Source organism: Mauremys mutica, chromosome 19 (assembly GCF_020497125.1).
Source record: "Mauremys mutica isolate MM-2020 ecotype Southern chromosome 19, ASM2049712v1, whole genome shotgun sequence".
Lineage (NCBI taxonomy): Eukaryota > Metazoa > Chordata > Testudines > Geoemydidae > Mauremys > Mauremys mutica.
In genome coordinates this window covers 25,273,831-25,301,478 of record NC_059090.1, presented here as the reverse complement: position 1 = coordinate 25,301,478, position 27,648 = coordinate 25,273,831, and the positions used below count along the sequence as shown (strand labels likewise).

Here is a 27,648-nt window from a genome sequence, read left to right as displayed (position 1 = left end):
ACTGGGATGTGTGGCCTCCTCACCCCGTTGATTTTTACTCATGTCACACCTTGGTGTGTGTGGAGTTTGGGGTGTTGCAGTCCCAGGCTAAGGTCAGAGCCAGCAGGAATTCACAGCCACTGTTGGTATTTGCTGAGCACTGGAGTTAATCTTTGAAGCCCCAGAGTTCAGCAAGGTCATCTGAATACTTTAATACTGGACTGTGACCCAGCTCGGAAAAGAAACAAAGAGGCCCCAGAACAACAATAGAGCTCTCGAAACTACAGGCTGAGACACGTCCTCCCTGCCTGAGGCACAACAGCCGGAGCTAACAGGCCATTCCATTCCTCAAGTCTGTGCTTTGTTTCCCCGCACAAGCTCATGCCACCCCTAGTGAAAGCTCTGACGTATCCTATCAGCGGCTTGTTTGCTTGTGCGTAGTCCTGTGTGTAGAGAAACGGGGGGCTAGAGTACATATCCCAGCCCAGGGCAAGGAGCCCCACGTCCACAGGCACTGAAGTGCACGTACCCCTTTCGTGTGCACCCCCTGCTCTCAGCTCGCTTCCAAAGCCAGAGCACTTTCCACGGGGCCACCGCCATGGAGTGCATAGAGGAAGAGAGATGGGCCCTGTCCTGGTGAAGAGGACAGCTCAGCCACGGGACTATTCCAGAGCGGCACCGTCCCTCAGCTATCCCTGGTGAGCGGAGGATGGCCAGAAAAAATAACACGTTCAGGAGATGATGCTGCAAAGGGCAAGGCTGCCGAGGCACCCGATTTCCCTCCTGTTCGCTCCAGCTTGAGGTAGATCTTGTGCAGTCTTCACATTCCTGAAGAAAAGCGGAAGGCCCATCACTTGGCGTACCGACTCAGAGGCAGCGGGACTATGTAGTTTCTGTAGCTCTCCTAAGCATGTCCTGGGAGTGGAGTGGCCTCCATAATCCGATCTCTTCTGTGTGAAGGGATGGTAACATCAGGAAGAGGGAGGGGAGGGACTCGAGAAGTAGAAAATCCCTAGGGAGCTGGTGAAATTCCAGGCCGCTTTGTTCCATTCTCAGCTGAAAGTTGGGGAGAGAGAGAGTTTGCAGTAGGGTTGTGACGGGCTGTTGAGGGCACTGGGTGTAGGGTAACTGCCTGTCTGTCTGGGAGTGGTATGTCAGGGTAGCTGAGGAGGTTGTAAGTTCAGTAGCTGCTCTGGTGGTGCTTGGAGTGAGGTCATGTACTGCCCATGTTTGAGGTGTTTCTAGTTACTAGAGGCATTTGGGCCTGAGGGAGGCAGAGAGACACAATAGCCGATACTGGTCAGGCTCTGAAATGGGGTGATCTTTCCTGCTTGTAAACCCCATGGCAGGGACAGGGACTCCTCACTCCAGGCTGTCCCATCTCTCCAGCCAGCTCCTTCTGATGACTTTGTGTTCCCACTAGCTAATGAGTCAGAAATGCTCTCTGCAGTGGGCTTAGGAGGCTGAGTAGTTTTAAACATCAAAGTGCAATAAATAGAAATAATGACTCTGTAGCCTGCTAGCGCCTTTCATCTGAGAGTCCCACAGGGCTCGCAGGCCTCCATTAATGGAGCTGTACGTACTTCTGTGAGCTAGCGAAGTTCTGTCCCCATTCGCCACGTGGCACTGCCACAGTGCGGGTAGAGCCCCATCCCTGTTTTAAAGCTGTGTGCAGAGATGGTTTAAGTGGAGTTATGGCTGGAGGAGCACGTTCTACCCTGTTCTGGCCGGCCTGGTGGGATGGGACCAGCTTTCAAAGCCAGGCCCCAACTCCAGTGCCAACTGAACAACGTGTCCATTTTGTGTGCAGACAGGCCCCTAACTGTGTTCCCAAAGCGAGCTAAAGCTTGGACAGGCTAAGGCCTTATCTGAATTCTTTCTGTAAGCAAAAGGGCTAAGAGCCATCTATGCTATCGGAGGGCTTGGGGCTAATCCCATTGTATCTGGCTTCCCCGACACTGGCTGAACGGTAATGCAAGAGGCACCTAAGGACGCAAGGTCATGCTGTGACTCAGTGGCAGAACCAGGAAGGATTCAGCTCCCCTGAGACCTGCTCCCTGCCTGAAGAGGTTTATGGCTACCAGAAAGCTGAATGGGAAGAATAGTTACCCAAACGCCATGGGCCATGTACCCAGCATGCCAGACCGGGTGGGACAGCAACAAACTCCAGATGTGTCCAGTGTTCTAATGGCATTTCCCAGCCTGCTCTCATACGGCCACCCCTGGTTAATCTCTCAGTTTCCAGGAGCTCTGGGAAAGTGAGGGAGCAAATTCCTGCTGGTTAAAGTTTAGCCCATGCTGCCACCAACTCCCTGCCTTTACAAAGCCTGTCTGTTAACCTTTCCTGCCTGTCGTCTTAGGAAAGGCCTGGTCTCCAGCGGCACACTGTCAGCCAGAGCTGTGAAGGGCCTGCAGTTCCAGTCGTGTTGGTGCCCAGTCTGCTGGAGAGGAATCTCGGTGCACTCCTGGCATGCACTGGCAGAGATCCTCTTTTAAATGTGGAGGCCCCCATTGGTTTAACCCATTTATCATATATCCAGTTGCTCGACAGCAGGTAGGGCAAGACCGTGCATGTGGCAGCTTAAGCTGCTAGCACAGAGCCTGATTCCCTGGGATATCATTCCCCCGGGCTGTGTATGGGGGCTGCAGCCTGCACCCCTCAAGTTTTGTGCTGGCCTTGGTTCTAGCAAATGCAGGGGGGCTGGGTTTTGCTCCCACCAGGCAGACCCTGGCAGATTATCTTAATTTGAACAAGACTTTTTGGGGAGAAGCAAACATCACGATGGGGATTTACCTCAGGAATCCCTCCCGTGTTCCATTTGCTATTTGAAAACGAAACCCAAAAGTTACCATAGCAACTGCTACCCTCAATGGGACAAGGACTAGCGCGCGGCCTGGTTAGACTCCAGACACCTGCTGCTCACCCTGTCAGCCGGTGGGCAGCAAACGGTGGTTGGACCTGTTCTGCCAGCCTCCAGGGACAGGGACATTCCTACAGGCCGCTTTGGTTTCTGAGAGCAGCAAGCAGAGGCTGGATGGTGGTAGCTTTAGTCTGGCTCTGCTCATTGTGTCTTATCCTCCCTCCAAACGCTTTGAGAAACAGGTGAGACGCTGGGCAGGAAGGCTATTGCCTGCTGGCCGTGCAGTCCGAGCGGGGCCCCCCAAGGGTGCTGCCCATCCACTCCCAGTGGAGGGGAAGAGGGGCTAAGCTGTGAGTCTTGAGGATTTGCATGGAGAGTGATGGAGAGAAATCGGAAGTTCTTTGCTCTGAAAAACAGGGACCAGGATTTTTCTTTGCCCATGTCAGCACTGGGGCAAATGTCCTGCGGTGGGGGTGGAGGTATAGATCTCAGGAGCGCACAAAACCGTTGTTTGAGATTAGCCACAGGGGTCACTGCAGATCTTTGTGCTCTCTAGGTCCTGAGCGTCTGCCCCACGCCTGTAGCCTAGGGAGACACGCAGCACCGTATTTGCCTGAAAAGGATTGTCTAGCGCAGGGGTTCTCAAACTTCATTGCACTGCGACCCCCTTCCGACAGCAAACATTACTACAAGACCCTGGGGGGTGGGGGGACTGAAGCCTGAGCCCCCTAGCCCTGGGGGGGGGGACTGAAGCCTGAGCCCCCTAGCCCTGGGGGGGGCACAAGGCCAAAGGGCTTCAGCCCCAGGCAGGGGACCTGTAACCTAGTCCTGCCGCCCATGGTTGAAGCCCTTTGGCTCCAGGCCCCAGCAACTCTAAGGCACTCCTGGTGCCCCCATAGTTTGAGAACCACTGCAGGTAGTCTCACCTTGCTCCAGATGTGTACGGTTTAATAACTTGTGCAGGCCACAGGTGTGCTCGCTAGATGGCGCCCTTCTCCCCTGCCTGTAGCCATGTGCCCAGACCAGGGTTTAGGTGGCAGTGCTGAGTTGGGAGAGGAAATTGGTGGGGGGTTAGCCCGGTACTGGGAGCGATTCAGTTCTGAGAAAGGAAAGGGTTAGTCAGGGAGAAACAACCCAGGGAGGTAATCGCCCCTCCCCCCCACCTGGGTGGTGAGCCAGTGACTGCTGGGCCTGTTTCTCTAGGGCTGGGAGTGTGGCCACCGCACCCACTAGTCACTGGGAAGCCCAGTCAGACCAGAGCTAATGACTCCTCCAGGCACGGGTAAGTAAACAGCCCCAGCAGGGGACACTGAGGCACAGGGTGTGAGTGACTCAACCAAGGACACCCAGTGAACATGTGGCAGAGCCAAGACTAGAACAGAACCGGGCTCCCCTGCTGTCCAGGCCTGGGCCACGGCCACTGGGCTGCTTCCTCATGGGCTGCTGCACAGGAAGGGAGCCAGGGGCGCTCTGGCCCCGGGGGCGGGGGGTGTCCCTGGCCTGGCTCCGGGACTCCGACCCTCTGCCAGCCAAACGGGGGCTGTGAAACCCGCCCCCTGAGCGCCCCCGCCCTGCCCCAGCGCCTGGGGGAAGAAGTTTGTGCTGACCTGGCTACGGGGCAGGGCCGGGCGCAGCCCTGTCGGCTCCGCCAGCCGCTGTGGCGTCACCCCCGGGCCCGAGCCGGGGAAGGCCCCTGAGCCCCCGGCCGGGGGGGGGGAGAGGGCGGGCGCTAGGACCGCGCGGAGCCCGGGCCCGCCTGGGCGGAGCCGCCCGCTGGACCTTGAGCCGCCGAGCGGCGCGGCCCCAGTCGGTGCCCGGGAGGCGCGGGGCGAGCGGCGCCGCCGGCCCCACCATGCCCGGCTTCGACTACAAGTTCCTGGAGAAGCCGAAGCGGCGGCTGCTGTGCCCGCTGTGCGGCAAGGCCATGCGGGAGCCCGTGCAGGTCTCCACCTGCGGCCACCGCTTCTGCGACACCTGCCTGCAGGAGTTCCTCAGGTGCGGCTCGCGGGGCTCGCTCGGGCTCGGCTCGCGGGGGGGGGTGTCGGGCTCGGTTCGCGGGGCTCGGCGGGGGGGGGGCGAGCCCTGCAGGAGTTCCTCAGGTGCGGCTCGCGGGGCGGGGGGGGGGGGGCGAGCCCTGTAGGCGTTCCTCAGGTGCGGCTCGCTCGGGCTGGGCTCGGCTCGCTCGGGCTCGGTTGGGGGAGGCGAGCCCTACAGAAGTTCCTCGGGCTCGGCTCGCGGGGCTCGCTCGGGCTCGGCTGAGGGGGGGGGCGAGTCCTGCAGGAGTTCCTCAGGTGCGGCTCGCGGGGCTCGCTCGGGCTCGGCTCGCGGGGCGGGGGACGAGCCCTGCAGGAGTTCCTCAGGTGGGGCTCGCTTGGGCTCGGCTGGGCTCGGGGTGGGGGCGAGCCCTGCAGGAGTTCCTCAGGTGCGGCTCGCGGGGCTCGCTCGGGCTGGGCTCGGCTCGCTCGGGCTCGGTTGGGGGAGGCGAGCCCTGCAGAAGTTCCTGGGGCTCGCTCGGGCTCGGCTGGGGGGGGGCGAGTCCTGCAGGAGTTCCTCAGGTAGGGCTCGCGGGGCTCGCTCGGGCTCAGCTCGCGGGGCGGGGGGCGAGCCCTGCAGGAGTTCCTCAGGTGCGGCTGGCGGGGCTCGCTCGGGCTCGGCTCGCGGGGCGGGGGGCGAGCCCTGCAGGAGTTCCTCAGGTGGGGGCGAGCCCTGCAAGAGTTCCTCAGGTGCGGCTGGCGGGGCTCGCTCGGGCTCGGGGTGGGGGCGAGCCCTGCCCCGCGCTGGCCTGGCGAGCCCCCGGCCCGGGGCTCGCGGGACCCTCTGTGGGGCAGCGGGGGGTTGTGATGTCAGAGTTCCCTTTGTGACGTCAGGCGGGGGAGCCCCGCGTAGTCTCCTGCGGGGTCGCTCCAGCCGCTGGGACCGCGCGGGGCTCGGTGCTCCCCCAGGGCGAAGCCCCCCGCCCGGGGCAGCGGGGAGACGAGCCCGGCTCCTGCCCGGGGCGGTTTGCTCCGCTGCGGCTGGTGCCCGGCTGGCCCGGCGCTTTGCGGCCCGGCCTTGGGCAGCCCGCGGGCGGGCGGGGCTGCTGCGGGAGGTGGGGCCGAAACTCGCTGCTTTCGTGACGTGCCATGGGCAGGTGCGGGGCAGGCCCCGGGGGAGCCGCGGTTCCGGCGAGCCTGGGGCTGGGCGGGGCGTTCCCCGGGCTCGGAGCAGAGCTGACCGGGGCTGAGATCCAAGTGTCAGGCGGTGCCCGACTTGACAACCACCTGCGCCTGGGGGCCCGGACGCCGAGCCACGGGGCTGCTCCTGCCCGCCCGGGCTGCCGGCTCCCGCAAGCGGTTGCGGAGGAACCAGGGTGTAGCAGTGCTGGGAGCTGCTGCCTGGCCCGGGCCCGTCTCCTGGTGCTCCCAGCTGGCCTGGCCCAGTCCTGCCCCATCCGGGGAGCACTCCCAGTCCCAGCCTTGCGAGGAGCGGCAGGGGGTCCCGGTGGGTAATGGCAGCCCCGCCCCCCCCCAGCTTTCCAGGCTGGGTCCCTGCACTGCGAAGGCCACAGTGGGGCTGTCCCAGTTGTCACCCTGCCCTGGCCCACGCACAAGGTGGTGGTAGGAGCCATGCCCCACGTTTGCGGAGCGAGAAGCCAGGCACTCTCCACATGGTGACTGGGACCAGGCGGCCCCTGCCCAGGATATACAGACTCGTGTTTCTCTGTCACTCAGGCCCTAGCTGGGGGCTGCCCTGCTCTTGGCTCTGAGTTCTCGCTGGCTTCCCAGGAAGCCCCTTTCCTTGCCGTGGGCTCAGTCTGTGGGGATGGGGGTTAACCCTTCAGTCCTGGCAGCCTCACGCTCTGGTGTGTTCCAGGCACTGACTCTGCCTTGGGTGGTGGCGCCATTCTGCTCTCTGCCCCCTGCCACCGTTTGTTTGAGCATCCCTCCCCGATACCCCCCCCCCCCCCCCGCAGCCCTCTCTGCCTGTCCCACATGGCCTGGCAGCGGGAAGGACTCTGCAAACATGGCTGGCTATGTGCCCAGCTCAGCAGCTGCTTCCCCAGCTCCACACCACCCTGGGTCCTCCTCCAGCGGGTTCCCTGCCTCTGGGGGGCAGGGTAGCACAGCCACCTTATGCAGAAGTGGGGTCTGAAGGTGGAGCACAGAGAGGGGAAACTCTCTGAGAAGCCAGAGCTCAGCCAGGCTACATCCCGCCCTGCTGCAGGCCCATAGGATTGTTTGGCCCCAGACCCTTGGGTTCCATGTGGTGGTTTTGGCTGCAGTGTTCTCTCAGGGTCTGCTGCAGTGAGCAAGCCCCTGGAAATGGGCAGACCCTGCTGAGAACCTGGGCTGTGTGCATGTACAGCGCCTGGCCCAGCGGGGGCCTGGCCTCTGACTGAGGCTCTGGACAGGACAGTGATACAGATCACAATAGAGCAGCGGCAGGTGTGGGCAGGGCTGGGAGCTGTGCACTGGGTTAGGAGAGGCCTGGTCTGTGGTCAGGGGAGGGGGGATAGAGGCAGTGCGGGCTCAGCAGCCCATGCAGTGGCAGTGGGCAGAGTCCTGTTCCCAGTGCATCCAGGGCTTTCAGGATCCCTGCGCCTGTTGTGCTGGGGACACTGCTGGGAAAGAAGTGTCAAATGAGGGAAGTCCGGCAAGGGCTGAAATAAATCCCAACAGCCCCAGCCCAGCTTGGCGCTCAGCAATTGCAACACTGACTTAAAAAGCAGAGTCTTCAAATTGGTGCTTGAGCCCCGTCCACACCACAGCTTTTAAACCCTGCTGTGGGGGATCTCTGGCCCATGGCAGCAGCTTTGCTCTGGTCGCTGAGCAGCTACGCAGCTCACAGCCTGAGACTGGGCGTGAAACTAGAATTGCCAAATTGCTGCCAGTGCTTGGCATGTGCTGTCCCAGGTCCCCCCTCCCCTGCTGGGCAGGCGGAGTCTCAGGCTAGCCAGCTGTCCCCAGCCTTGCCAGGGAAGCCTGGAGTGCGCCTCTGAGCACTCCCAGAGCCAGTGCTTCCAGCTACCAGCCAGTCCTCAGGCTGTCTGCCTGAATGAGGCCTGGCGGAGTGACAGGCAGCTCAGCCTATTGGCGCCGGCGCTCAGGCTGGGGCCTGGTTCAGCAGAGCCCTCGGGGGTCTGATTCATTCATGTTCTCCAGCCTGACACACCCCAGCAGCCTGTAGCTCCCTGTCTGGGGGGCTGCGGTCCCCCCTCCCTCAGGGCAGGGCTGGGGGCGAAGGAAGCCCCTCCCCTCTGAGGTCTGTGTTTGTGTGGAATGATTCGTGTTTAACTCCTTGGTGTCTGACTCCACTGTCAGCAAGTGCAAAGCGGCAGCTGTGGGATCTCTGGTGTGCAGAGTGTCTGTGGGAATCGGGGAGGACTAGGGCACAGGTTGGTACCAGGACTCACTGCTGGCCCCCGGGCCATGGTCGTACTCCCTGTGACGGATGCCCGGGCCCACTGACCAGCACAGCAGCCTGAGTCTGTGCGGCGTTGCCCAGAGTTAACTAAACCCCGGCTTGGTAATGAGGAGCCCGAAATTGGCACTGGTGCCTGTGAGCTGGAGTAGAACCCAGTCAGCACGGATCCCACTAAAGGGGTGCATGTGCCTCGCCCATGAGGCCTGGTTTTTCGTGACTGTCAAGGCTGCGTGTGCACCTTGTGCCCTCGCACGGGGGCATAATGGGAGGGGGGCTGTGACTCGTCTCAGTTTCTGTTTAATGCCCGTGGCAGCGAGACCCAACCTGGCGCACGTCCAACCCGCATGTTCCTAGCTCAGACTAAGCGGCTTCAGAACCTCGGTGCTCCTGACCTCCATGGGCTGAGGGCAACTGTGGCCTGAAATTCTCTGGTTACCCCCCCCCCCTCAACATAGACCCTCATCAAGCCCCAGGGCTTGGCCCTCCTTCCATAGACTGGTTCCCCTGACGATGGGCACAATCGGGGCCTGTTCTGTCTGCGAGAATCCCACGTTCCCAGCAGATACTCAGCATCCTCATCCTTCTCTGGACTCATGAGGCTGAAACTCCACCGTCTGGGACTGTCCACAAAGGTCTCCTCAGCCCCCAGGTGGCGAGCGTCAGAACCTTCCGAATGGCCAGGCCAGCATCGCCTCGCACCCTGGGGAGCATCAGATGTGCCGCCGAGGAAGGACCCCACACAGCCCTGATGCCAAAGCCGGCACAGCCCCTGAGGGGTTGCAGCCCTGCGCTGAGGGACGTGGGGTCTTCCCATAGGCACAGCAAGTCCTCCCAGCATTTCCTGCAATGGTGGACGGGGAAGACCCAGATGTTGATGCTTCCTGGCCCAGCACTACTGGTGCTGCCATGAGCATTGGGCCAGCCCGGTGGATGAGGCTCTGGCTGAGCCAGGCCCATCGTCCATGTCGAGGTGTCCACTGGCACCAGTACAGACTGGGGCTGAAAGCGCCTTCTACCTCGGCACTGACCCAGGGGAGGTCTTCTCTTTGCAATCACTGGGGCATGTTCCCCTGCTCCCCTTCTGAAAGACCTACAGGCTTCTCCTCCAGCCCAGCCTCCCACCCCAGCGTGCCAGGACTGGCGCTGGCAAGCTACCCGTGTCCATCCGCGATGCCAGCATGGTGTGACCAGCCCTCGTCCCTACTCTCAGGAGCCCTCGGCCGCCCGGGTTTGAGTTGTGAGGGGGGCTTGCTGCCTGGCTGCTGTCTGGGAGCTCGAGGAGGCACAGAGCACGTGTGGCCCTTAGGGATGCTGCTAGCCAAAAAAATGTGGTCTCGTGCCCGCAAGGTGTATGGGCTCCTCAGAACCAGATCTCCTGTAGGGCGAGAAACCGTGCTACCCTGGCACCTGGGCTTCCCGTCAGCACCCTCCTGCAGGAGCCTGTCCCGGGGTGCAGCGTCCCCTTGCCAGCAGGGCTGGGCTCCGCGTGCCTTGCTGTCTCCCCACACTGGTGGGCTGTTGGCCATGGGAAATGTGCTCCCCCCGTGGCCCCACTCCCCAAAGGGGCTGGTGCGGAGTGTGCGAGCTCGCTGGGCTGTTCGGAGGTGTGGGGGAATGCGCTCCAGTCTTTGCTCACAGCTGCCATAGGGCTAACAGCGCGAGGGCTGGCTGCGGCTCAGAGTAGCGTCTCCCCGTCCCCCATGGCGCTCTGCCCTCCTGGTGGTGTGGGGGCCGGGCAGGCCCAGTCCTGCCCAGCTGAACCTTGCCGGGCTGGCTGCGTAGCCAGGAATTCAGAAAGTGTTTTGTGATTGCTCGGCACCGAGCTGGTACAGGGCCGGGAGCAGAGTGAGGCCAGGCCTCGGGCTGCACCAAGGAGCCGAGCCCTCTGTAAATCCTGCAAACTGGGTCTGTTTCTGCTGTCCGATGGTCCTATTCAACAGCCCCTGACCCGAGCCCCACTCTGCTAAGTCAGGGGGGCGACCCCTCCAGCAGGGCGCTCTTCCGCTGAGCACAGCTGGAGAGTCCCCCAGGCAGCTGGCTCTTGGGAGGAGCCAGGCGAGTGCCACATGAAGGCAAGAGGAACCTAATTTGTGCAAAACTGGGGGTTCCTCAAGGGAGGCTCCCTCCACCCTCTGGTGCTGTGGAGGGGGTGGCTGGGCAGTGGCTGGGGGCAGCTGGAAGCTGACATTTCCCTGGGTCACCTGCACTGATGCTGCCTGAGGCCTGCATCCGGCTCTTGGCTCGAGTTAAGATTTCTAACCTTGGAGGGAAGAGGGGAGACATCTACTGGATTGGAGCAGGGGGGCTGGGAGTCAGGACTCCTGGGTTCAGTCTCTGGCTCTCACATGTCATGCTGCCTCAGGGGGTCTCTGTGGACCCTCGGGAAGGTGCTGACCCTGCTCCAGGGCTGCTGTTCCGCGCAGCCCCCGTGGTGTGGCCAGGGGTGTGGGCTCGGGTCTGACTCATTGGGCAGGGTGCATGGCTGCACCCGCGGCTCGCTGCTAGCGCCTGGAACGGAGCAGGGTCCTGGTGAGGGTGCTGTGACACCCCCCGCCACACACACACACCTTGGGCAGCCCAGCCTTCAGACCACACAGTGTTCAGGGACGGTCAAAGGCAAGGACTTCACTCACTGAACTCCCAAACTGCTGCCTCAGCACATTCTCTGCCCAGCCAGCAGTGCTGGAGTGAGCAGGCTTTGTTGGGGATTATGTCAGTTCTCCTCTCCCCGTGTGGGACCTGCAGCCTGCTCCACTCTGTGCTGGTTAACCCTTGCTCTGTGCACGGCCCTGGGGTAGGAGCGTAATATGCTGCTGGAGCCGCCGGGTTGCCTGGAGCCAGCCTAGGCCATGTGCCTGTCCCCACTGCTTAGCATGGCGCCAGGCTCCCCCCAACCGCAGCCTGCGCCAGCCTTTCCAAGGAGCCTTGTTCACCCTTGTCTGCCATAATCCTCGCCCTAGTCGCCTCTTCTGGGTGTGGAATCCAGGCCAGAGCCAAGGCGGGCGCTGTCTGAGCTATGCCCAGCTGTGGGAGCTGCTGTCTGACCCGTTCTCACGTAGCTGTAGTGCAGGCTCGGCTCTGCCTACGGTCCGTCCCCGGGGGGCCCCTCTGCATGCAGGGAGGCCAGGTTCCATTTCACAGCTGGCTCCTCGCTGCACCATCAGGGGTGTGGAGGTCGCTGGCTGCTCCCTGGCGAGTGCCCTGCTTCCAGGTAGCCTGCTGCTCAGGCTGGGGCTTTATTTCCCCTCGCTGCCCAGCAACCGTCCCCACAGGAACGGCAGGCGCCCAGACAAACGGAGCTGGGCAGCCTAGGGCCGCGCAGGGAAGCGGGCTCGGCCTGCGGCGCTGGGCTCAGGTGGCAGGGAAACCAGTAGCGTAGCTGGGGGGGACGGGGCAGCGCCCGCTCCCCCACTGAGCATCTTGGCGCCTTTTTAATTATCCCTCACCCGGCTGCGCTCCGGGCCCTTGCTCGCTCCGGGTGTCTTCAGTGGCACTGAAGGAAATGCTCCCAAGACCCACGGAGCGAGTGAAGGTCCTGCCGCCGAGGTGCCGCCGGAGACCCAAAGCGCCGCCGGGTGAGTAAAAGCACCGCCCTGTCTCCACAGCTGCCCCTTGGCCCCCTGCTCGTTCCCTCCGGCCCTGGTTAGTCTGGATGAAATGCTGCTGCTCCCGTCCTTGCCCTGTGGCACCCTCTGAATCCTCCCGCTGGGGCGGCGTCTCTGCCCAATGCCCCGTGTGCTCTCGCCTGGGTGTCCAGGGGAGCTCTCTGGGCCAGGGCGGGGAGGTGGTGTTGGAGGTAAGCGCCAAGGTGAACACAAGGATATAAACTGGCCAGCAACAAGTTTAGGGGGGGGAAACATCCACCTGGCTTCGAGACTGAGGCTGATCAGTTTGTGGAGGGGGTGGTACAATGGGCCTGCCTACCTGTGACTGCCAACAGCACATCCCTCCAATGGCCGGAGGTGGGCACTGGATGGGAAGGGCTTTGAGTTACTACAGAGAATTCTTTCCCAGGTGTCTGCCTGGTGGGTCTCGCCCATATCTGGGGTCAGGAAGGAATTTTCCCCTGGGTCAGGTTGGCAGAGATCCTGGTGGGTTTTCTCTGCGGCCTGGGGCGTGGGTCACTTGCATGTTTAAACTAGTGTCAATGGGGGATTCTCTGTAACCTGAAGACTTTAAACCGTGATGTCAGTGACTCAGCCAGAATTGTAGAACTGGGAGGGGTCTCGAGAGGTTGTCTGGTCCAGCCCCCTGCCCTCATGGCAGGACTGATGATTATCAGAGCTCGGGGCTGTTACAGGAGTGGGGGGGGTGAGGTTCTGGGGGCTGCGCTGTGCAGGAGGTCAGACTGGCAGTCCTGGAGTCTACAGGCTGTGACGGGTGGCTGTGCCCACGGGGGGTATCCTCTCCCCCGGGCAGGGCCGTGGGGTGCCCGGGGCCCCGGGGGTCTCTGATGGTCCCAGGTGTGGCAGTTCTGGTTGCCGTGAGCACAGTTCAGCACAGCTGCTGTTCAGGTCTGTTCTAGGGTGAGTGACTGTGGCTGCCTGCCCTGCCCGATCGGCTCCTGGCTCCTGTGCATGTTGCTGGCGGGCCAGGCCCCTGGGAACACACGGTCACGTGCTGCTCTTCTCGTCTGGCAGCTTCTTAATTCTGGCTGAGCGATTTAGCACTGCCGGAGATGTAACCCCGTCGTGCCTGGAGAGCGGCCGCCCGCCTCCCTGCGCCCGCCTCCCTGCGCCCGCCTCCCTGCGCCCGCCTCCCTGCGCTCTTGCTGTGCCCGCGCGCCCCAGGCCTCGCTGCTGGACGCTGTCGCCGCAGGCAGGCAGGTGGGACTGGCTGCGTTGCAAGCCTGAGGCAGGGCACTGTGCAGCTGGGCTGGACCAGGGTTCCTGAGCAGGGGGAGGCGAGGGCAGGGCCCCCCAGCCTCCGTCTCCTCATGCTCAGGGTTCTCCAGAATCTGGCAAGTGCAGCCAAGCTCCTGGTGGTCCCAGTGGGGCCAGGGAGCTGCTGCGTGTTGGTGACTCCGGGCGGAAGGGAAGCGCTGGCTCCAGGGAAGGGCTCGGCTGGCCCCGGTGTCTGGCTCCTCTGGCCTTGGCTTGGGAGCAGATTTCACTGTAGGGCAAAGGGGCATTTTTCTGCGCTGCCTTGGCCCAGGCGTAGCTGCAGATTCTGCGGCGAGCCCTTAGCCCGTGCTGGTGCCCCCTGCCCCTCCACCACTCGCTATGGGGCTCTGCATCGGGCCTCCGGTCAGGGTCCTGGTGTCCTCCAGCCACAGCTCCCTGTTCAGTGCCTGGGAGGGCAGAGAGCTGCTCCGGGGGGCTGGCCGCATGCAGGCTGGCAGAGCAGGGGGGAGCCCAGGGCAGGCAAAGCAACCCCTTCAGCTCCCTCTGGAGCGGCACTGGGCAGGGGCCTGCTGCCTGCCGGGGCTGGCCGAGGCACAGTGGGATTCTTGGTGTGCTTGGCCCAGGATGGCAGCAGCTGTTGGTCTCAGTGGGGCGACTGCTGCAGTCTCAGCATGCTGGGAATCCCAGGCGGGCAGCAGCTGGCAGCCTGGCTGGAGGGACACCTGTTCCCGGGCCCTTCCCATCCCTGTTTGTCCAGCGGGGGATTTGTTGGGGGAGGAGGCAGCATCTGCTAGCAGTGCGGGTGGGGGCATTTCTGGGGCCAGAAATCACTGCTCATGGGCCTTGATAAAACCCCTAATCTGTGCAGGGGCCAGGTGGGAGCCCCCCTGCTCTGGCCTCCCTCGGTCTCTCCTGGGGCTCAGAAGCAGTGGGCGGGCGCTCGAACTGCGAGGAATACGGTGCCGTGCTCCGGAGTCTCTGTTTATTTCCATCAGGGGTTCATGTAACGCTCCCAGCAGCTGGTGAGGGGGAGAGGAGGCCATGGGAACTGGGGGAGGGGAGGAGCAGCTGGCTGAGCTGGGGGGGGGGAGAGCCAGGTAAATCCCCTGCTGCAGTGATCACTGGCCCGGCTCTGTGCGGGGTCTGGAGCTGGGACCCGCAGGGGTGCCAGGGGCTCCATGTGCCAATCCAGCCTGTGCCAGGGGGAGCCGGGCCTGGCAGGGGAGGGGAAATTGATGTAGCCGCTCCCACCCTGCCCCAGTGACTCACAGGGAGGTGCTGCCTGCGGGCGTGACACCCACTGGGTAACTGACCTTTGTCATGCAGGGAAGGTGTTCACACTGCCTGCCTGGCATTGGCTGTGCCTTGCTCTGTCCTGCGGGGACCCGGCCTGGCCTAACGGGAGCTGTGTGCTTGGAGCTGTGCCCACAGCGCTTCTGGGGGAGGCAGCCAGGGCCAGCCCCACCTTTTGAACACGTCCTGGCCTCCTGCGGGGAAGGTGGCCTCTGGGTGTGCTGCATCCGGGGGTGTGACTGGGGCCTGGAGTGCAGCCCCTGCTCCCCATGGCCCTGCCTGGGGCAAGGGCTTGGCCGGGGGAGACTAGCTCGGGGGGCTGAGTGTTCTGTGGCACCTGCCCCCCACCTCGCTGCAGCCAGGCCCCTCTGCCTTCCGGGCCGTGGCAGGCCTGCTCCGCCTGCGCCTCGCACACAGGCTGGGGGGGGCAGCGCTGGCTCTGTTGGGGGGCTGAGTGCTCGCTGCTGCGGCTGCTGCCGGCTCCATGAGCTCAGGGGTAACATCTGGAGCTGAGCCCAGCTGCCTGGAGCGCGTGGGGGCAGGTTCAGATACGGGGCACGTTTCCTTGGCAGAGAAGCCTGAAGGATGGGCTGGGAAAGTCCAGCTGCCTGGCTCCCGGCCCACGGCTTCCTGAGGAGGGGGAGCCCTGAATCCGGGCAGTGGCTCCGCAGAAAGCAGCGGTGCTGGCTGCAGGCTCAGGTGCCCTCTGGGAGAGGCACCGCTGTGCTGTGGGCCCAGGAGCCCAGGGCACCTCCAGGCCCCGGCCCGGCCCCACGCAGGCTGGCTGCGGAGAGGGACCCAGGCAGGGTGCCGTGCGCGGGTTTGGGCGTCTCCGGAAGCTGATCAGTGGACAAGCAGCGACTCCCCTTCCCTCCCGCGGGGTGCAGGTGTCTGTGGGCCTGGGCCGGGGGGGGCGAGGGGCAGCTCTGGGGGGAGCCTGCTGTGCTCCCAGGTGGGGGGGAGGGGGCCGGCTGTGGGGAAGGCGCTCACCGGAGCCGGCTTCGCCTGGCCTGCCTCCCCACCCCCTGTTTGCTGGGTGCTCCCCAGGCCGCCGCCGCCACCTGCCCCACGCGGGGGCACCTGGGCTGCTGGGCGAGGCACATGGGGCAGCGGATGCTCCACAAGGGCCCTGTTGTTCCTTCCCTTCTTGGCCCTCCCAGCTGAGTCTGTGTGTCCAGGCTCCTGGGATCGGTGGGAGGCTGGAGAACATGGTCCATCCCCCCCGTGCCCAGACCCTTCTCAGTCCAGGGCTCACCCGCGGGGGAGGGCGCTGGGGTGGCCTGTCTGAGCTGTGCACCCCTCCCCCCATCCCAGGGTCAGAGGCTGATTTCCTGGAAACCAGGAGCCCCCGGGCTGCCTGGCAGCACGTTCCCTCCCCCCCGCCAACATCTGGCGAGCAGCTGCAGAAGGGCGGAATCCCGGCTCCTGCTGTGCGGGGGCAGATTTCTCACCTCTAATGGAGCCTGGGAGGCGTTTAGCACCTGGCTGCAGAGGGCTTTGGAGCCAGACAATGAGGCTCCTCAGCCTGGGAGCTGGGCCGTGGTCCTGGACTGCAGAGCCCTGAAGGCCCAGGGCTGGGAGCATCTGCCCTGCTTTCCTCCCGGGGGCAGCGAGGTGCCCACGCTCCAGAAATACTCAGGGCCCAGGGGCCCGGCTCCACCCATGTTCTGGGCCAGGTCTCTCCCCTGGCCCCATCTGCCTCCCCAAAGCATCTCCTGGCCTCACCTGCCCCCCCGGGCGATTTAAAAGGGGGCAGCAGGTGGCCCCCGGAGACCCCCAGCAGCACAGTGGGGCTAAGGCAGCTTCCTGCCAGGTTTCACTCTGCACCACTCCCAGAAGTGGCCAGAACGGCCCTATCGTCCGGGGGGGTGGGGGTGTCTCTGTGCACTGCCCCCACCCTGAGCGCCGACTCTGTGGCTCCCATTGGCCAGGAGCTGCAGCCAATGGGAGCTGCAGGGGTGGTGCCTGTGGGCAGCTGTGGGTGGCGACCTCCCCCCCCCCGCCCAGGAGCCACTGCCAGAGGGGTGTGCGGGTCGTTAGAGGAGCTGACACTCACCCCATGGCGCTGGTGGCATTGAGCAGAGCCTGGGCTCTGGGTTGCTGGCTCTGGTGGAGCAGAACACAGCCACTCTGGGGCCAGCTTGTGGGGCCATGTGCCCCAGAGGCTGCCAGGGGAGGCTGAGCAGAGAAGGGGGCATTCGGTTCACTTGTGTCCCTCGCAGGGTGGGGGGAGCTTGGGCGTCGGGCATGGCTGGGACACTTCAAATGACAAGGCCAGGGAGGTGACGCACACACCTCTGTGTCTTCACCTGCTCTCAGAGCAAACCTCGTCCTTTCCCCGTACAGGGGGACGTGCCATGTAGGAGAAACTGAGGCACACAGAGGGCTTATTTAAAAAAAAACTACAGAAAATTCCCACTTTGCCCCCCAGGGAGCCCTGCTGTCCCCCCAGCTTTGACCTTGGCTCATTTCTGTTGCAGTGAAGGCGTCTTCAAGTGTCCAGAGGATCAGCTGCCCCTTGACTACGCCAAGGTGAGAGCCCCACCCTGCCCACGAGGAGGGGAGCTTGGTGCCCCGTCAGGGCCTGGCCATGCCGTCCCGCAGGGAGGTCAGCCAGCGCGTGGGGAGCCGAATCTCCCCCTTCCCCGCGGCCTGGGCTGTAACTGCAGGGCTTCCGTATCCGAGCCTGGACCGAGCTTATCTGGGCCCCGCCCCAACGGGGCCCATGGGGGACCCTGCATCAGGTCCCACAGAACTGGCAGCGTGGACCCCCCCTCCCCACACACGGCCTCGGCCTGTGCCTTCCCTGGGGTGAGTCTGGGGGGCAAACAGCCCTGGCTGAAGCCTCCAGGTCACAGACAGGGACCCCCCTCCCTGCCCAGCCAGCCCTTGGATTGCGCGTTGACAACCCTGGCACAGGCTGCAGTGCCAACGCTGCTCTGAGGCAAGAGAGCCCTTTGTGCAGCCGCTGGGAAACTGGCACCTCTCCCAGGAAAGGCTGCACGAGAGAGCCCCTGCCAGCCAGCAGGAAACAGCTCCGCCCCGCAGCGGGGAGGGCACCATGGGCTGGGGATCCGCGGACGTCCAGCCACAGCTCCTGGGCCCAGCAAGGACCCTGGGCATCCGGCTTGTTTCCTCCAGCCCTTTGGAGAATGTGGCTGGAGCCAAGACCCAGTCCCTGCCCTCCCCTCCCGTGGGTTGGTTTGTAAGAGAAATGCTAATGGGGCAGGTGCTGTCAAAACTTCCTTCCCTCAGCCCTGTGGTGCCCCTCACTCCCGACCTGCAGCCCCTGCTAGCCCAGCCCTGCGGTGCCCCTCACTCCCGACCTGCAGCCCCAGCTAACCCAGCCCTGCGGTGCCCCTCACTCCCGACCTGCAGCCCCTGCTAGCCCAGCCCTGCGGTGCCACTCACTCCCGACCTGCAGCCCCTGCTAGCCCAGCCCTGCGGTGCCCCTCACTCCCGACCTGCAGCCCCAGCTAACCCAGCCCTGGGTGCCCCTCACTCCCGACCTGCAGCCCCTGCTAGCCCAGCTCTGGACACGAGGAGAGGGGGTTAATTTAACCCTGAGCTAAGTGGTTCCCAGGCAGGTTCGTCCAGCCTCTCCTTCATGGAGAGGGCATTGCAGGCAGCCCAGTGGCTCAGGCGGGCACCTCTCAGGGCAGTTGGATTTAGAGCCATGATGCTTGTGCGTGGAGCAGCTGGGAGGGGAGGCTCAAAGCCAGGACCCTGGTCCTGGAGACACTGGGCCAGCAGGGGAGACCAACACCTGGGGAGGGGCAGGGGACATGTCCACACTCGCTCTGTCTGCCTTGGGCCCCAGGACTCCCCCTGGCCTCGCCAGGAATGCCCTGCCCCAGCCAGCGTCGTGGGACTCCCCTGCTTGGGGCCTGCTCTGGGGGGTGGCTGTTCTGACCCAAGGTGAAAGTCCCGTGGTCTCTCTCCCCCTTTCCCCAGATCTACCCGGACCCCGAGCTGGAGGCGCAGGTGCTGACCCTCACCATCCGCTGCATCCACAGCGAAGAGGGCTGCCGCTGGAGCGGGCACATCAAGCACCTGCAGGTGAGGGGCAGGGGGAGCGAGGGTGGGCTTGGCGCTGGGCTGTGATGCCAGACACAGACGCGCGTGCCAACACCCCACTCAGCTCACGGTCCTGTCTCGCCAGTCCCATCTCGGCACGTGCGGCTTCAATGTGATCCCGTGTCCCAACCGCTGCAGCATCAAGCTGAGCCGGCGCGACCTGCCTGACCACCTGCAGCACGACTGCCCCAAGCGCCGCGTCAAGTGTGAGTTCTGCGCCAGCGACTTCACCGGCGAGGCCTACGAGGTGCGGGGCGCCGGGGACCCTCGCGGGGGCTGACGCAAGGGCGGGAGCAGTGCCGGGACGGCCTCATGGGGTCCCCTGGTTCTGGGCGCTGGGGACCCTTGCAGGGATAGGGGCAAAGCTGGGGACCCTCACGGGGGCAGGGGCAATGCCGGGACGGCCTCATGGGGTCCCCTGGTGCAGGGCGCTGGGGACCCTCGCAGGGGCGGTGTGGGGGCAGCCCCACAGAGTCCCCTGGTGCGGGGTGCTGGGGACCCTCGCGGGGACAGGGGCGGTGTGGAGGCGGCCCCACGGGGTCCCCTGGTGCGGTGCGGGGACGTCCCCCCGGGGGGCAGGGGCGATGCAGGGGTGGCCCTGTAGGTGATGGCCCCTGGCACCAGCTCATCATGCTCTTGTCCCCCCAGAACCACCAGGGCGTCTGCCCCCAGGAGAGCGTGTACTGCGAGAACAAGTGTGGGGCCCGCATGATGCGTCGGCTGCTGTCCCAGCACACGCTGGCCGACTGCCCCAAGCGCACCCAGCCCTGCCCCTACTGCACCAAGCAGTTTGTCTTTGACACCATCCAGGTGAGGCAGGGCCCTGGGGGGTGGGGGTGGGCCCGGGTGTGGTCCCAGGCAGCTGCTGCGCTGAATGGGTCTGGGGGAAGGGCCCAGCCGGTCTCCGGGGCAGCGTTACTCCAGCTAACAGCGCCTCCCCCTCTGCCCCCAGAATCACCAGTACCAGTGTCCCCGCTACCCCGTGTCCTGCCCCAACCAGTGCGGGACACCCAGCATCGCCCGAGAAGACCTGTCCGGGCACCTGAAGGAGAACTGCAGCACAGCCATGGTGTTGTGCCCTTTCAAAGACGCTGGCTGCAAACATCGGGTGAGTGCTGCCTGCTGCCCCCGTCCAGCTGGGCCTGGCCAGAGCCAGCGCTTCCCCCCCGCGCCCAGGCTGCTGCTGGAGCTCCCTCCCCCTGGGTCTCGCTGTCCCCCCAGCACCGCCCCTTCCCTGTGCTGCACTCCAGTGATTGCTTGCTCCTTCCTCCGTGCAGTGCCCCAAGCTGGCCATGAGCCGGCACCTGGACGAGAGCACCAAGGTGCATCTGGGCATGGTGTGCTCGCTGGTGAGCCGGCAGCGGCAGGAGATCCAGGAGCTGCGGCAGGAGATGGAGGAGCTGTCGGTCAGCAGCGACGGGGTCCTGATCTGGAAGATCGCAGACTACGCCCGCAAGCTGCAGGACTCCAAAGTGCGCAGCAACTACGAGTTCTTCAGCCCGCCCTTCTACACCCACCGGTACGGCTACAAGCTGCAGGTGTCCGTGTTCCTCAACGGGAACGGCAGCGGGGAAGGCAGCCACCTGTCCGTCTACATCCGGGTGCTGCCGGGCCAGTACGACAACCTCCTGGAGTGGCCCTTCTCCTACCGCGTCACCTTCTCCCTGCTGGACCAGAGCGACCCCTCGCTGTCCAAGCCCCAGCACATCACTGAGACCTTCAACCCTGACCCCAACTGGAAGAATTTCCAGAAGCCGGGGGCCTCCCGCAGCTCCCTGGACGAGAGCACCCTGGGCTTCGGGTACCCCAAGTTCATCTCGCACGAGGACATCAAGAAGCGCAACTACGTGCGGGACAACACAGTCTTCATCAAGGCCTCGGTGGAGATCCCGCCGCGAATCCTGGCCTGAGCCTGGGGCTGGGCGTGGCATGGAGACGTTACCCGGGGGCCGTGTGGCTCAGCCCAGCCGTCACTGCAGTCCACAGCAGCCTGGGGCCCTCGTGGTGTTTCCGCCCCAGAGGCCTGGCAGCTCCCTCCTGAGCAGGGAGTGTCCCACGCGAGCAGGTTTCCTGCAGCTGGCTTGGAGCCAGTGCAGCCCTGGCCTGGAACCGCCCTGGGCCCCGTGGCTAGAGCTGGCCGCGGGGTGCAGGGAGAGGCCCCGCAGACAGTGGGTGGGAAGGAGAGCGGGCCCTGCCCTCAGAGACACGTTCCCAGGGGCTGGGTCTCCAGCCTCAGCACAGTCACGGGCCCAGGCAGGCTGGTGGTTGCTGCCCGCAGCCTGCGCCCCACCAGCGTGAAACAGCCTCTGTGGGGCAGGGTTGTTCCCCAGCCCCCCTTCACCACCCGCAAGCCCTGGAGCGGGGCCCATGGCGGGGGAGGGGAAGAGCCATGCTGTCCAGATACTGGCAGTGGCCCCACCCGCTGGGATCTGGGGCTTCTAAGCTGCCACCCCATTGGCAGAAAGTGGATCCACCTGATCTCCACTATGACCCAAGCTCTCCTCCAATCAGCTGGCCTGACCACATTCCCCTCCCCTCCTGAGGAGCAAACAGTGCCTGGAGGGGCCGAGGCCGGGGCTCCCTGCAGGCTGCCCCCCCCCCCCGGGGCAGGACTCGCCCCTGGGCCCTGCAGCTTAGCAAGGGCCCCAGAGACGCCTGGACTACACAGGAGCCATGGAGCGGGGCAGGGACCCCCGCCCCTCCCCTCCCATGAGGCCTTTGCAACGAAGCCCTAAGCAGGGAGCCCCAGTGAGGGGCCCCCTTGTAGCTACCAGCCCCTCGGTGCTCTGGCAAGCCCCACAGGGAGGCACCGAACAGCCAGAGCCTGATGCCCCAGCAGCAAGGAACCGGCAGGGCCCCCAGGCTCTGCCTCCCTCCTGCTGCCTCAGGGACCCCTCCACACAGAGCCCTGTTCTGTGAGCACCGGCCCCAGCCTCTCCCTTGCGGGCGGGGCGGGGCTGCATGTGTCTTGTTGCCAGGGAGTCTTCCATGCCGCTCACTCCGTGGGGGGGCGTCTGTTATTTATTGTCCTGGCTGCGGAGCTGCCCCGGCCCTGCTGCCTTCACACTTTTTCAATAAACTCTTCTTGTATTTATCAGGCTTGGTCCTGCTGCCTTTCCTTCCTCACTCCTCCGGGGTTGGGCAGAGCCAGGAATGAGTTCGGGTAACCCACCGGCTAGACGCGCTGGGAGCCCCTGGGGGCAGGGAGAGGCAGCGTTTCTATATCACGGAATGTCGAAATGCTATTGGGCATCCCCTCCGAAAAGCCAGTCCCCCCCCAACAGGCCACCACCTGCAGAACAGTCTAGCTGTGACCCCACTTGCCAGCAAGCTGCTGAATACTGTTGATGATAGAACGGTGTGCTCCGGATAAGCCTGTTCTGGACAGTCTGGAAAATATTTAGCCTCCAAGACTTTATGGATGTTTCCTGTAGTACTTGGCCCTGGGTTCATGCCAAAGCCCATAGTTACATGGTAGTACGAGCTAGTAGGTGTCATGTAGTTCAGGGGGTTGGACTAGATACCTCCTGAGGTCCCTTCCAACCCTGAGATTCTATGATTCTAGTAGCTGTAGAACTGAGAGATTTAATCAGTTATTTAGCTGCTATTTTATATCAACTGTCCCCTGCTTCCTGCCGTGGCAATGGAAGTTACACAAGATAGAGGCCACGCTTTGGGCCCAGACTGGACCAGCGCTGTGTACGACCAAACAATGTACTGCAAACGCTGTTGATTAAATGGAGGAGTCAAACCAAATTTGCCAGTGACCCCCTTGAGAGGGGACCCCTGCATTGTGCAGTGAATTTCAGGGTGATGTGGGGAGGTCGGGTGGAAGATGGCTCGTGGAAGCCGTCATCTGTGGTGCCTCAGTCAGCCCTGTTGGAAGAGGGAAAGCTGCCTTGTGAATGATGTAGTGACTTGTTGGCAAGGGGCGGCACTTGGCGATTCCATGGACGATGCCGTTCTGCAAGCAAACGTGAAGAGACACATCTTGGCGAAAGCACAAACGTGCACTGAAGCGTTTGAAGACGTGGCGAAGGCAGACAGAACAGACTTCACGTACAGTGCCCATGGACACGTATGTCAGCCACGGAAAGAACTGGTCAGGTACACAGCCAGCCCTCGTCAATGGCATGAGAATTTCTTAAGCAGGAAACGGCAACCAGAGCATTATTTACAGGGTTAAAGCGAGTGATCACAGGTGCAGGAAGGAGTTAGTCTTAAGTTCCAAAAGGTAACACAGAGCTCGCACTTTACAGAAGCCCAGATGTCCTTCAGGGCTAACCCAGGCTAAGCAGCTCTTGCTTATGCCCAGAACCAGTGTCTCCCCCCCCCCCCCCTTTGAGTCCAAGGTACCAAGCCCACGTGCCTGGCTCTGGACTGCAGAGCGCAGTGAACGTTTACCTCTAAGCAGCCTGGGTGCAGCTCGCGTCCCTTTTGGTGGACCCAAAGGGCAAGTCTCACAGCCCTGGGCTTGGGAGCTGGGGGGGTCAGGTCAGGGGAAGGCTGGGGAGATACATTCCAGGTGAACACTCCCCCCCGGCCCCCCCCGTGCACTTTGTACAAAGTGATAACTTGGCTTGGTCTTGGGAGGGGAAGAAATCAGCTGGGGGCTGGCTATAAACCTGCTCCCACCACCACCAGGCTGAGCAGTGTTGAGGGCAAAGAGCCAGAACACAGACATGGTCACAGCGAGACGATCGGACGGTCCCGTGCAGGGGTTCCCGGCCAGGCGGACGCAGAGCTACAGCTCATCTAGATATTTGCCTAGTTGTACAACAGGCTCCATCAAAAGCTCTAGTGAACTCAGTACAAGCTAAAATTTCATACGACTTGTTTATACCGCTCTGTAGACTACACTGAAATGTCAGTCCGATCGTTATATTCCGATATGGGGGGAAAAGGAGAAATTCAGCCATTTGTCAGTTACCGTGTGCGGCCGAGTACTTTGTTCTTCACACGCCATGTTCATCCAAGACGTTCTACAGCCCTTCCACTGCGCTCCCTGACGGGTAGGTAAGAGGTTTGCGTGTATTACCATTGTGTTCAGAAAGAAGATCGTTACCATTGTAACGTGTGTGCGTTAGACTTGTCTCCCCGGCTGCGCAGAGAACATCAAAAATAGGTTTTATAATTGGGGGGCAGGGCTCTCATCCGCATAACTTCCTACAACTAGCAGCTAGCCAAACTTCTCAAATCAGTCCAGTCCGTGAGTAGTGACAAATCTGATGTATTACAAGGTACAAACACGCTCCTGCTGGTCTGGGCCTATAGAATTGTGCTTTAACTGAAGGTAAAAACGTTCAGGGAAATGCACAAACTATCAACGGGGGTGAAACGTTTTCCCCCACTCCCCAGAACAGGACTATTCTGAGTACACACTTGCACTACAAATGGTATTGAGAAGCTTTCTGCCAACTGGGCACAATTAGACTCTGTTTTGGCCCTTTAGGTGCCGTGATGATGTTTTCGCAGATTAGGTGCCCAATAACATTTAAACATTATTATGTGATACGGAAAAACTGCCCCACTGCCACCATCCCCATCCCCCTGGCTATGTGCCTAGCAGCTGGTGGCAATAGCATTTTTCTAGCTGATGGGTGCCCAAGATGGGGGTGGGTGGGTGGGTAGACTGAAAGCTGAAGGGCTGGGCACAAGTCCCACCATCAGAGCAGCTCAGGGACTGGGTCTGACAGGCCCTTCGTCTTGGCAGGGTGCCTGGGGCTGCAGCATTTTGAGCTTTTGTTGACACAAATGTACATTTCTTCTTGTGTGGGATGCAAAGAAAACCTGCCAGCACCGTGCCCAAGCAGCACATCCACCCCCTGTCTGCAACCACCCTGCCCACGCGCAGAGAGTGGGGAGGGTCACAGACTCACAGACGGTGCCCACTCGTGGCCCCGTGGGGGGTGCCCCTTTCAGTGCGACAGCTGTGCTCAGGGGTCCACGCTTGGGGTCAGGCCCCTCCACCTCCTGGAGCTGCACCTCTCTGAGCCTTAGCACGTCTGTCTCTGCTGTGGGCCCCCCCAGGCAGTCCACGCGCTCTGGACTCCCCAGGCCTCCTCACCCCCGAAGGGGTTGATGCAACCCTGTTCCCTAGACTGGAGTGACTCTCAGCCAGCATAAAACAGGAGGTTTATTGAGAGGTGAACACAGCACTGGAAATTCTCAGAGCCTCAGGCCTGGCCTCCCTCAGCCCAGCACATCCCAGTCCCCCTGCAGCCAGGGGGGCTCTGCCTGCTCCCCCTCCAGCCCCGAGCCCCCCTGCTTCCCAGCTGGGCCTCCGATATCCCCGGCCCCAAGCCCCCTCTGTCCATTGGCTTCTCTCCAGGGAAACAGGGTTGTAAACAGGAAGGCCTGGGTCTCCTCCTCTCAGCCCTCCTCTGGCTGGACCCGGCTGGTCAGGTCACCAGGGTCCTCTCTTCGCAGCCCATTGTCCTCCCACTGGCCAGAACCGGCTTTGACTCCTGAGCTGGGTCACCAGTCGCTGGGGTCTCCATCCTCCAGGCCATCAGCTGGGGTCCCAAGTCCCTCTCCGGTCCTCTGTACCAACAAACTCCCTCTCCCCTCACCTCGTTAAACCAGTAACACCTGGGGACACTGAGTCCCACCCCCTGTGCATACAAACCACTGGAAAACACAGAAAACCCCAAGAAAAAACCCCCATTTCATCACAGGGAGCACTCCCCCAGTCAGCTCAGTGGGCGTTGACTCTGGTCCCTAATGAGGACAGTCTGAGGCAGGTAACACTAACTATGGCATTGCTGATCATCCCCTGGCAGGGGGGACAGGACTCACTGTCGAGACCTCTCCTCAACTACCTCTGCCCCCTTGCTCCACAAGGCATAGGAAAGCACTAGTCCCCCCTCTGCCCCTATATGCTGGCACTGCCCCCATGTGCCTCAGCAGAGACCAGGGAGCAGCAGGGAAGGTGCTGCCCAGCAGAGATCTGGCCTGGGCTTTGCAGTTACTGATTAGGGGTGCCAGCCCCTCCCTCTGGCTCGGAATTTGCCTGAAGCTGCAGGAGAAGGTTCAGCCTGTTCCCCAGTGCACAGGAGCTCGACTGAGCTCTGCCAGCAAACCGGGTCTGGCCTCACACTGCCCTGCTGCTTAGTCCAGCCCCTTTGGCCCGTGATGGCTGCTCTGTAATGCCAGGAACAGCTTCGCCAAGCCGCAACCCTCCGCTGCCTGCACTTCCCTGCCCAGGGCCTCCTTAGGGTGAGCAGACAGCACGTGTGGAAAACCGGGACAGGAGGTAGGGGGTGATGGGAGCCTATGTAAGAAAAAGCCCCCAAACTGGGGACTGTCCCTATAAAATCGAGACATTTGGTCAGCCTAGGCCTAATGCACTGGCCCATTTGCTTGAGGGGCCATAAACCCATCAGGCGCTGGGGCCGCCGGTCCTTAGGCACCACGGCAGCCAGGGGCTGAGCATGGAGCTCATGGAAGGGACGTGGCAGGCGACTCCCAGCGGCTCAGCATGCCGGACTTCGAGCTGCAGGTGGCCGGTCTCATCTCTTGAGTGGGGCCTGGGACCAGCTCTTCCAGCGTGTGCTTCAGCCTGGCCCCAAGGCCTCTGCGCGCAGCTGCACCCAATGGCTCGTTAGTGGGGTCGTTAGGCGTCTTCTCAGCTGGCAGGGTGGGGCCATGTGCATGGGGGCCTATGCCACACACGCCCATCATGAGCGTTTGGCCACCAGGCGTCTGGCTCCCAGCTGCAGGGGAGATGCCCGGCGGGGCCCCTGCTCCGCTCACCAGCGCCAGGCGGCAAAGCCGGCTGCCTGGGGCAAACAGGAGCCAGCAGCTGGTCAGGCCTGCGCAGAGCTGCAGGAGGCGAGGGGAGGCTGGGGGCTGTGGGGTGGGCTCCAGGGGATACCACTGGCTGGTGCACAAGGCTCTAAGCTCGCGCTCCATAAGCCCAGGTGGCCAGGTGCTCACTCAGCTGGAGCCCCCCCCCGCCCCCTCCCCCCGCAACGTCCGGGCCCTAGCGATACGCGCCGCAGCCCCTGTCACGCAGCTCAAGCATGTCAGCTGGGATGGGTCTGTGTTGCGCAGGCGCCGGTCGGGCCCTGACCGTGACTGTGACGGAAAGTCTTAGGCTCCAGTCCCAACGCAGCGCACCAGGGACCCAGTCACCGCTCCCCTGCGCCTGCCGCCCCTCCCCACCCCAGGCCCTGCCTCGTTACGTGACTGGAGCCCTGAGCTGTGTGCCAGGAGCCAGGGCCGATGGGCTGCTCCCTGCCCAACTCCCCCTGGCTTTGAAACGGGCAGGCCCTGGGAGGGGCTCCTGGCACAGCAGCCCACCGAGCTGCCGTGTCCATGTTGCAGAACTAGGCACTGTTGCTCCACACTCGGGGATGGGGACGGGGACGGGGACCTTCCCTACCCACCCTGGGCAGCTGGGCACGGCTGCTGCAGCAGCCTGGGAAACAGCTGCCGTGTTCTAATTCAGAGGTGGCTGCATGTCCGTGATGGGCACAGCTAAAATGAGAGGCAGAGGCCTTGCTGCTCCCGACCTACTGAGACAGGGGGGTGTGACACCCCCGCCCCTCGTGTGTGCAGCCCAGAGACTGTGGCCAGGCTCATCCAGTCCAGCCTCTTGCACAACTCAGGCAGCGAGCTGCCCTTGCAGTCCTACCCCGGCCCCAGCGCCCTGGCTGAACTGGAGCGACCCCGTTCGAAAGACACCCGCGCTCGGTCACCCCGCGAGGGAGAACCCACCCCCCTCGCCAGAGCTGCTCCCACCTCGGGGGGACGTCGCCGCTGGGGCCCTGAGCCAGCCGCCCCGTCTCCACTCAAACCCCGCCAAGTCAGGCGCCAGGCAGCGTTGCTAAAGGGGTGTGTGGGGCAGGGCTGTGGCAAAGGGGCGGGGAGCCCCCGGGTCAGCCGAGCGCTAATCCCTGCCCCACATACTCCGAGCAGACGGGGCGCAGATGGAGGTGGGTAATTCAATAATCGCTGAGGGCCAGGAGGCAGCTTGCTCCATCTCTCCCCCCCGCCCCCGGCCATTGTTCCAAGCAGTCAGTGCAGAGGGGGGAGGGGCTGCCCCCAACAGCTCCGCACCAGCCCCAGGGAGTCTCTGCCGCCAGCACGGCCCCCAGGGGCTCCATGGGCAGGTGAGGCTGCAGGTGCGTCTGGCCCAGCTGAGCAGAGCAGCCGGGGTGACTGGGCAGGCAATGCCGAGCTCCAGA

At 63.1% G+C, this 27,648-nt stretch overlaps 1 protein-coding gene and 1 long non-coding RNA gene across 5 annotated transcripts; one reads left to right on the top strand and one right to left on the bottom strand.

Moving 5' to 3' along the window:
• Positions 1 to 895: 895 nt before the first annotated feature.
• Positions 896 to 4,433, bottom strand: LOC123353179. Of its 4 annotated transcripts, none has more exons than XR_006574421.1 (4): positions 3,767 to 4,433; positions 2,904 to 3,425; positions 2,089 to 2,229; positions 913 to 1,035 (listed from the first exon to the last, which is right to left on the bottom strand). It is a non-coding gene; the product is annotated as an uncharacterized LOC123353179 (long non-coding RNA). The 4 variants fall into 4 exon arrangements; XR_006574424.1 differs by having other exon boundaries at positions 2,904 to 3,246; XR_006574423.1 differs by lacking the exon at positions 2,089 to 2,229 and having other exon boundaries at positions 896 to 1,035.
• A 204-nt stretch (positions 4,434 to 4,637) lies between these two features.
• Positions 4,638 to 21,551, top strand: TRAF4 (TNF receptor associated factor 4). The gene is made up of 7 exons (XM_044994098.1): positions 4,638 to 4,835; positions 16,861 to 16,912; positions 18,335 to 18,439; positions 18,543 to 18,704; positions 19,106 to 19,267; positions 19,410 to 19,565; positions 19,735 to 21,551. Exons 1-7 carry the CDS (start codon positions 4,693 to 4,695, stop codon positions 20,365 to 20,367), a joined length of 1,413 nt encoding a protein of 470 aa, XP_044850033.1. The 5' UTR covers positions 4,638 to 4,692; the 3' UTR covers positions 20,368 to 21,551.
• The last annotated feature ends 6,097 nt before the right edge of the window (positions 21,552 to 27,648 follow it).

Excerpts from the sequence above, each read along its gene's own strand:
- TRAF4 (XM_044994098.1), top strand. The coding sequence starts at position 4,693 with ATGCCCGGCTTCGACTACAAGTTCCTGGAGAAGCCGAAGCGGCGGCTG. Across the intron at positions 4,836-16,860 it reads TGCCTGCAGGAGTTCCTCAG|TGAAGGCGTCTTCAAGTGTC; the intron begins GTGCGGCTCGCG and ends TTTCTGTTGCAG. Across the intron at positions 19,268-19,409 it reads TTGTCTTTGACACCATCCAG|AATCACCAGTACCAGTGTCC; the intron begins GTGAGGCAGGGC and ends CTCTGCCCCCAG.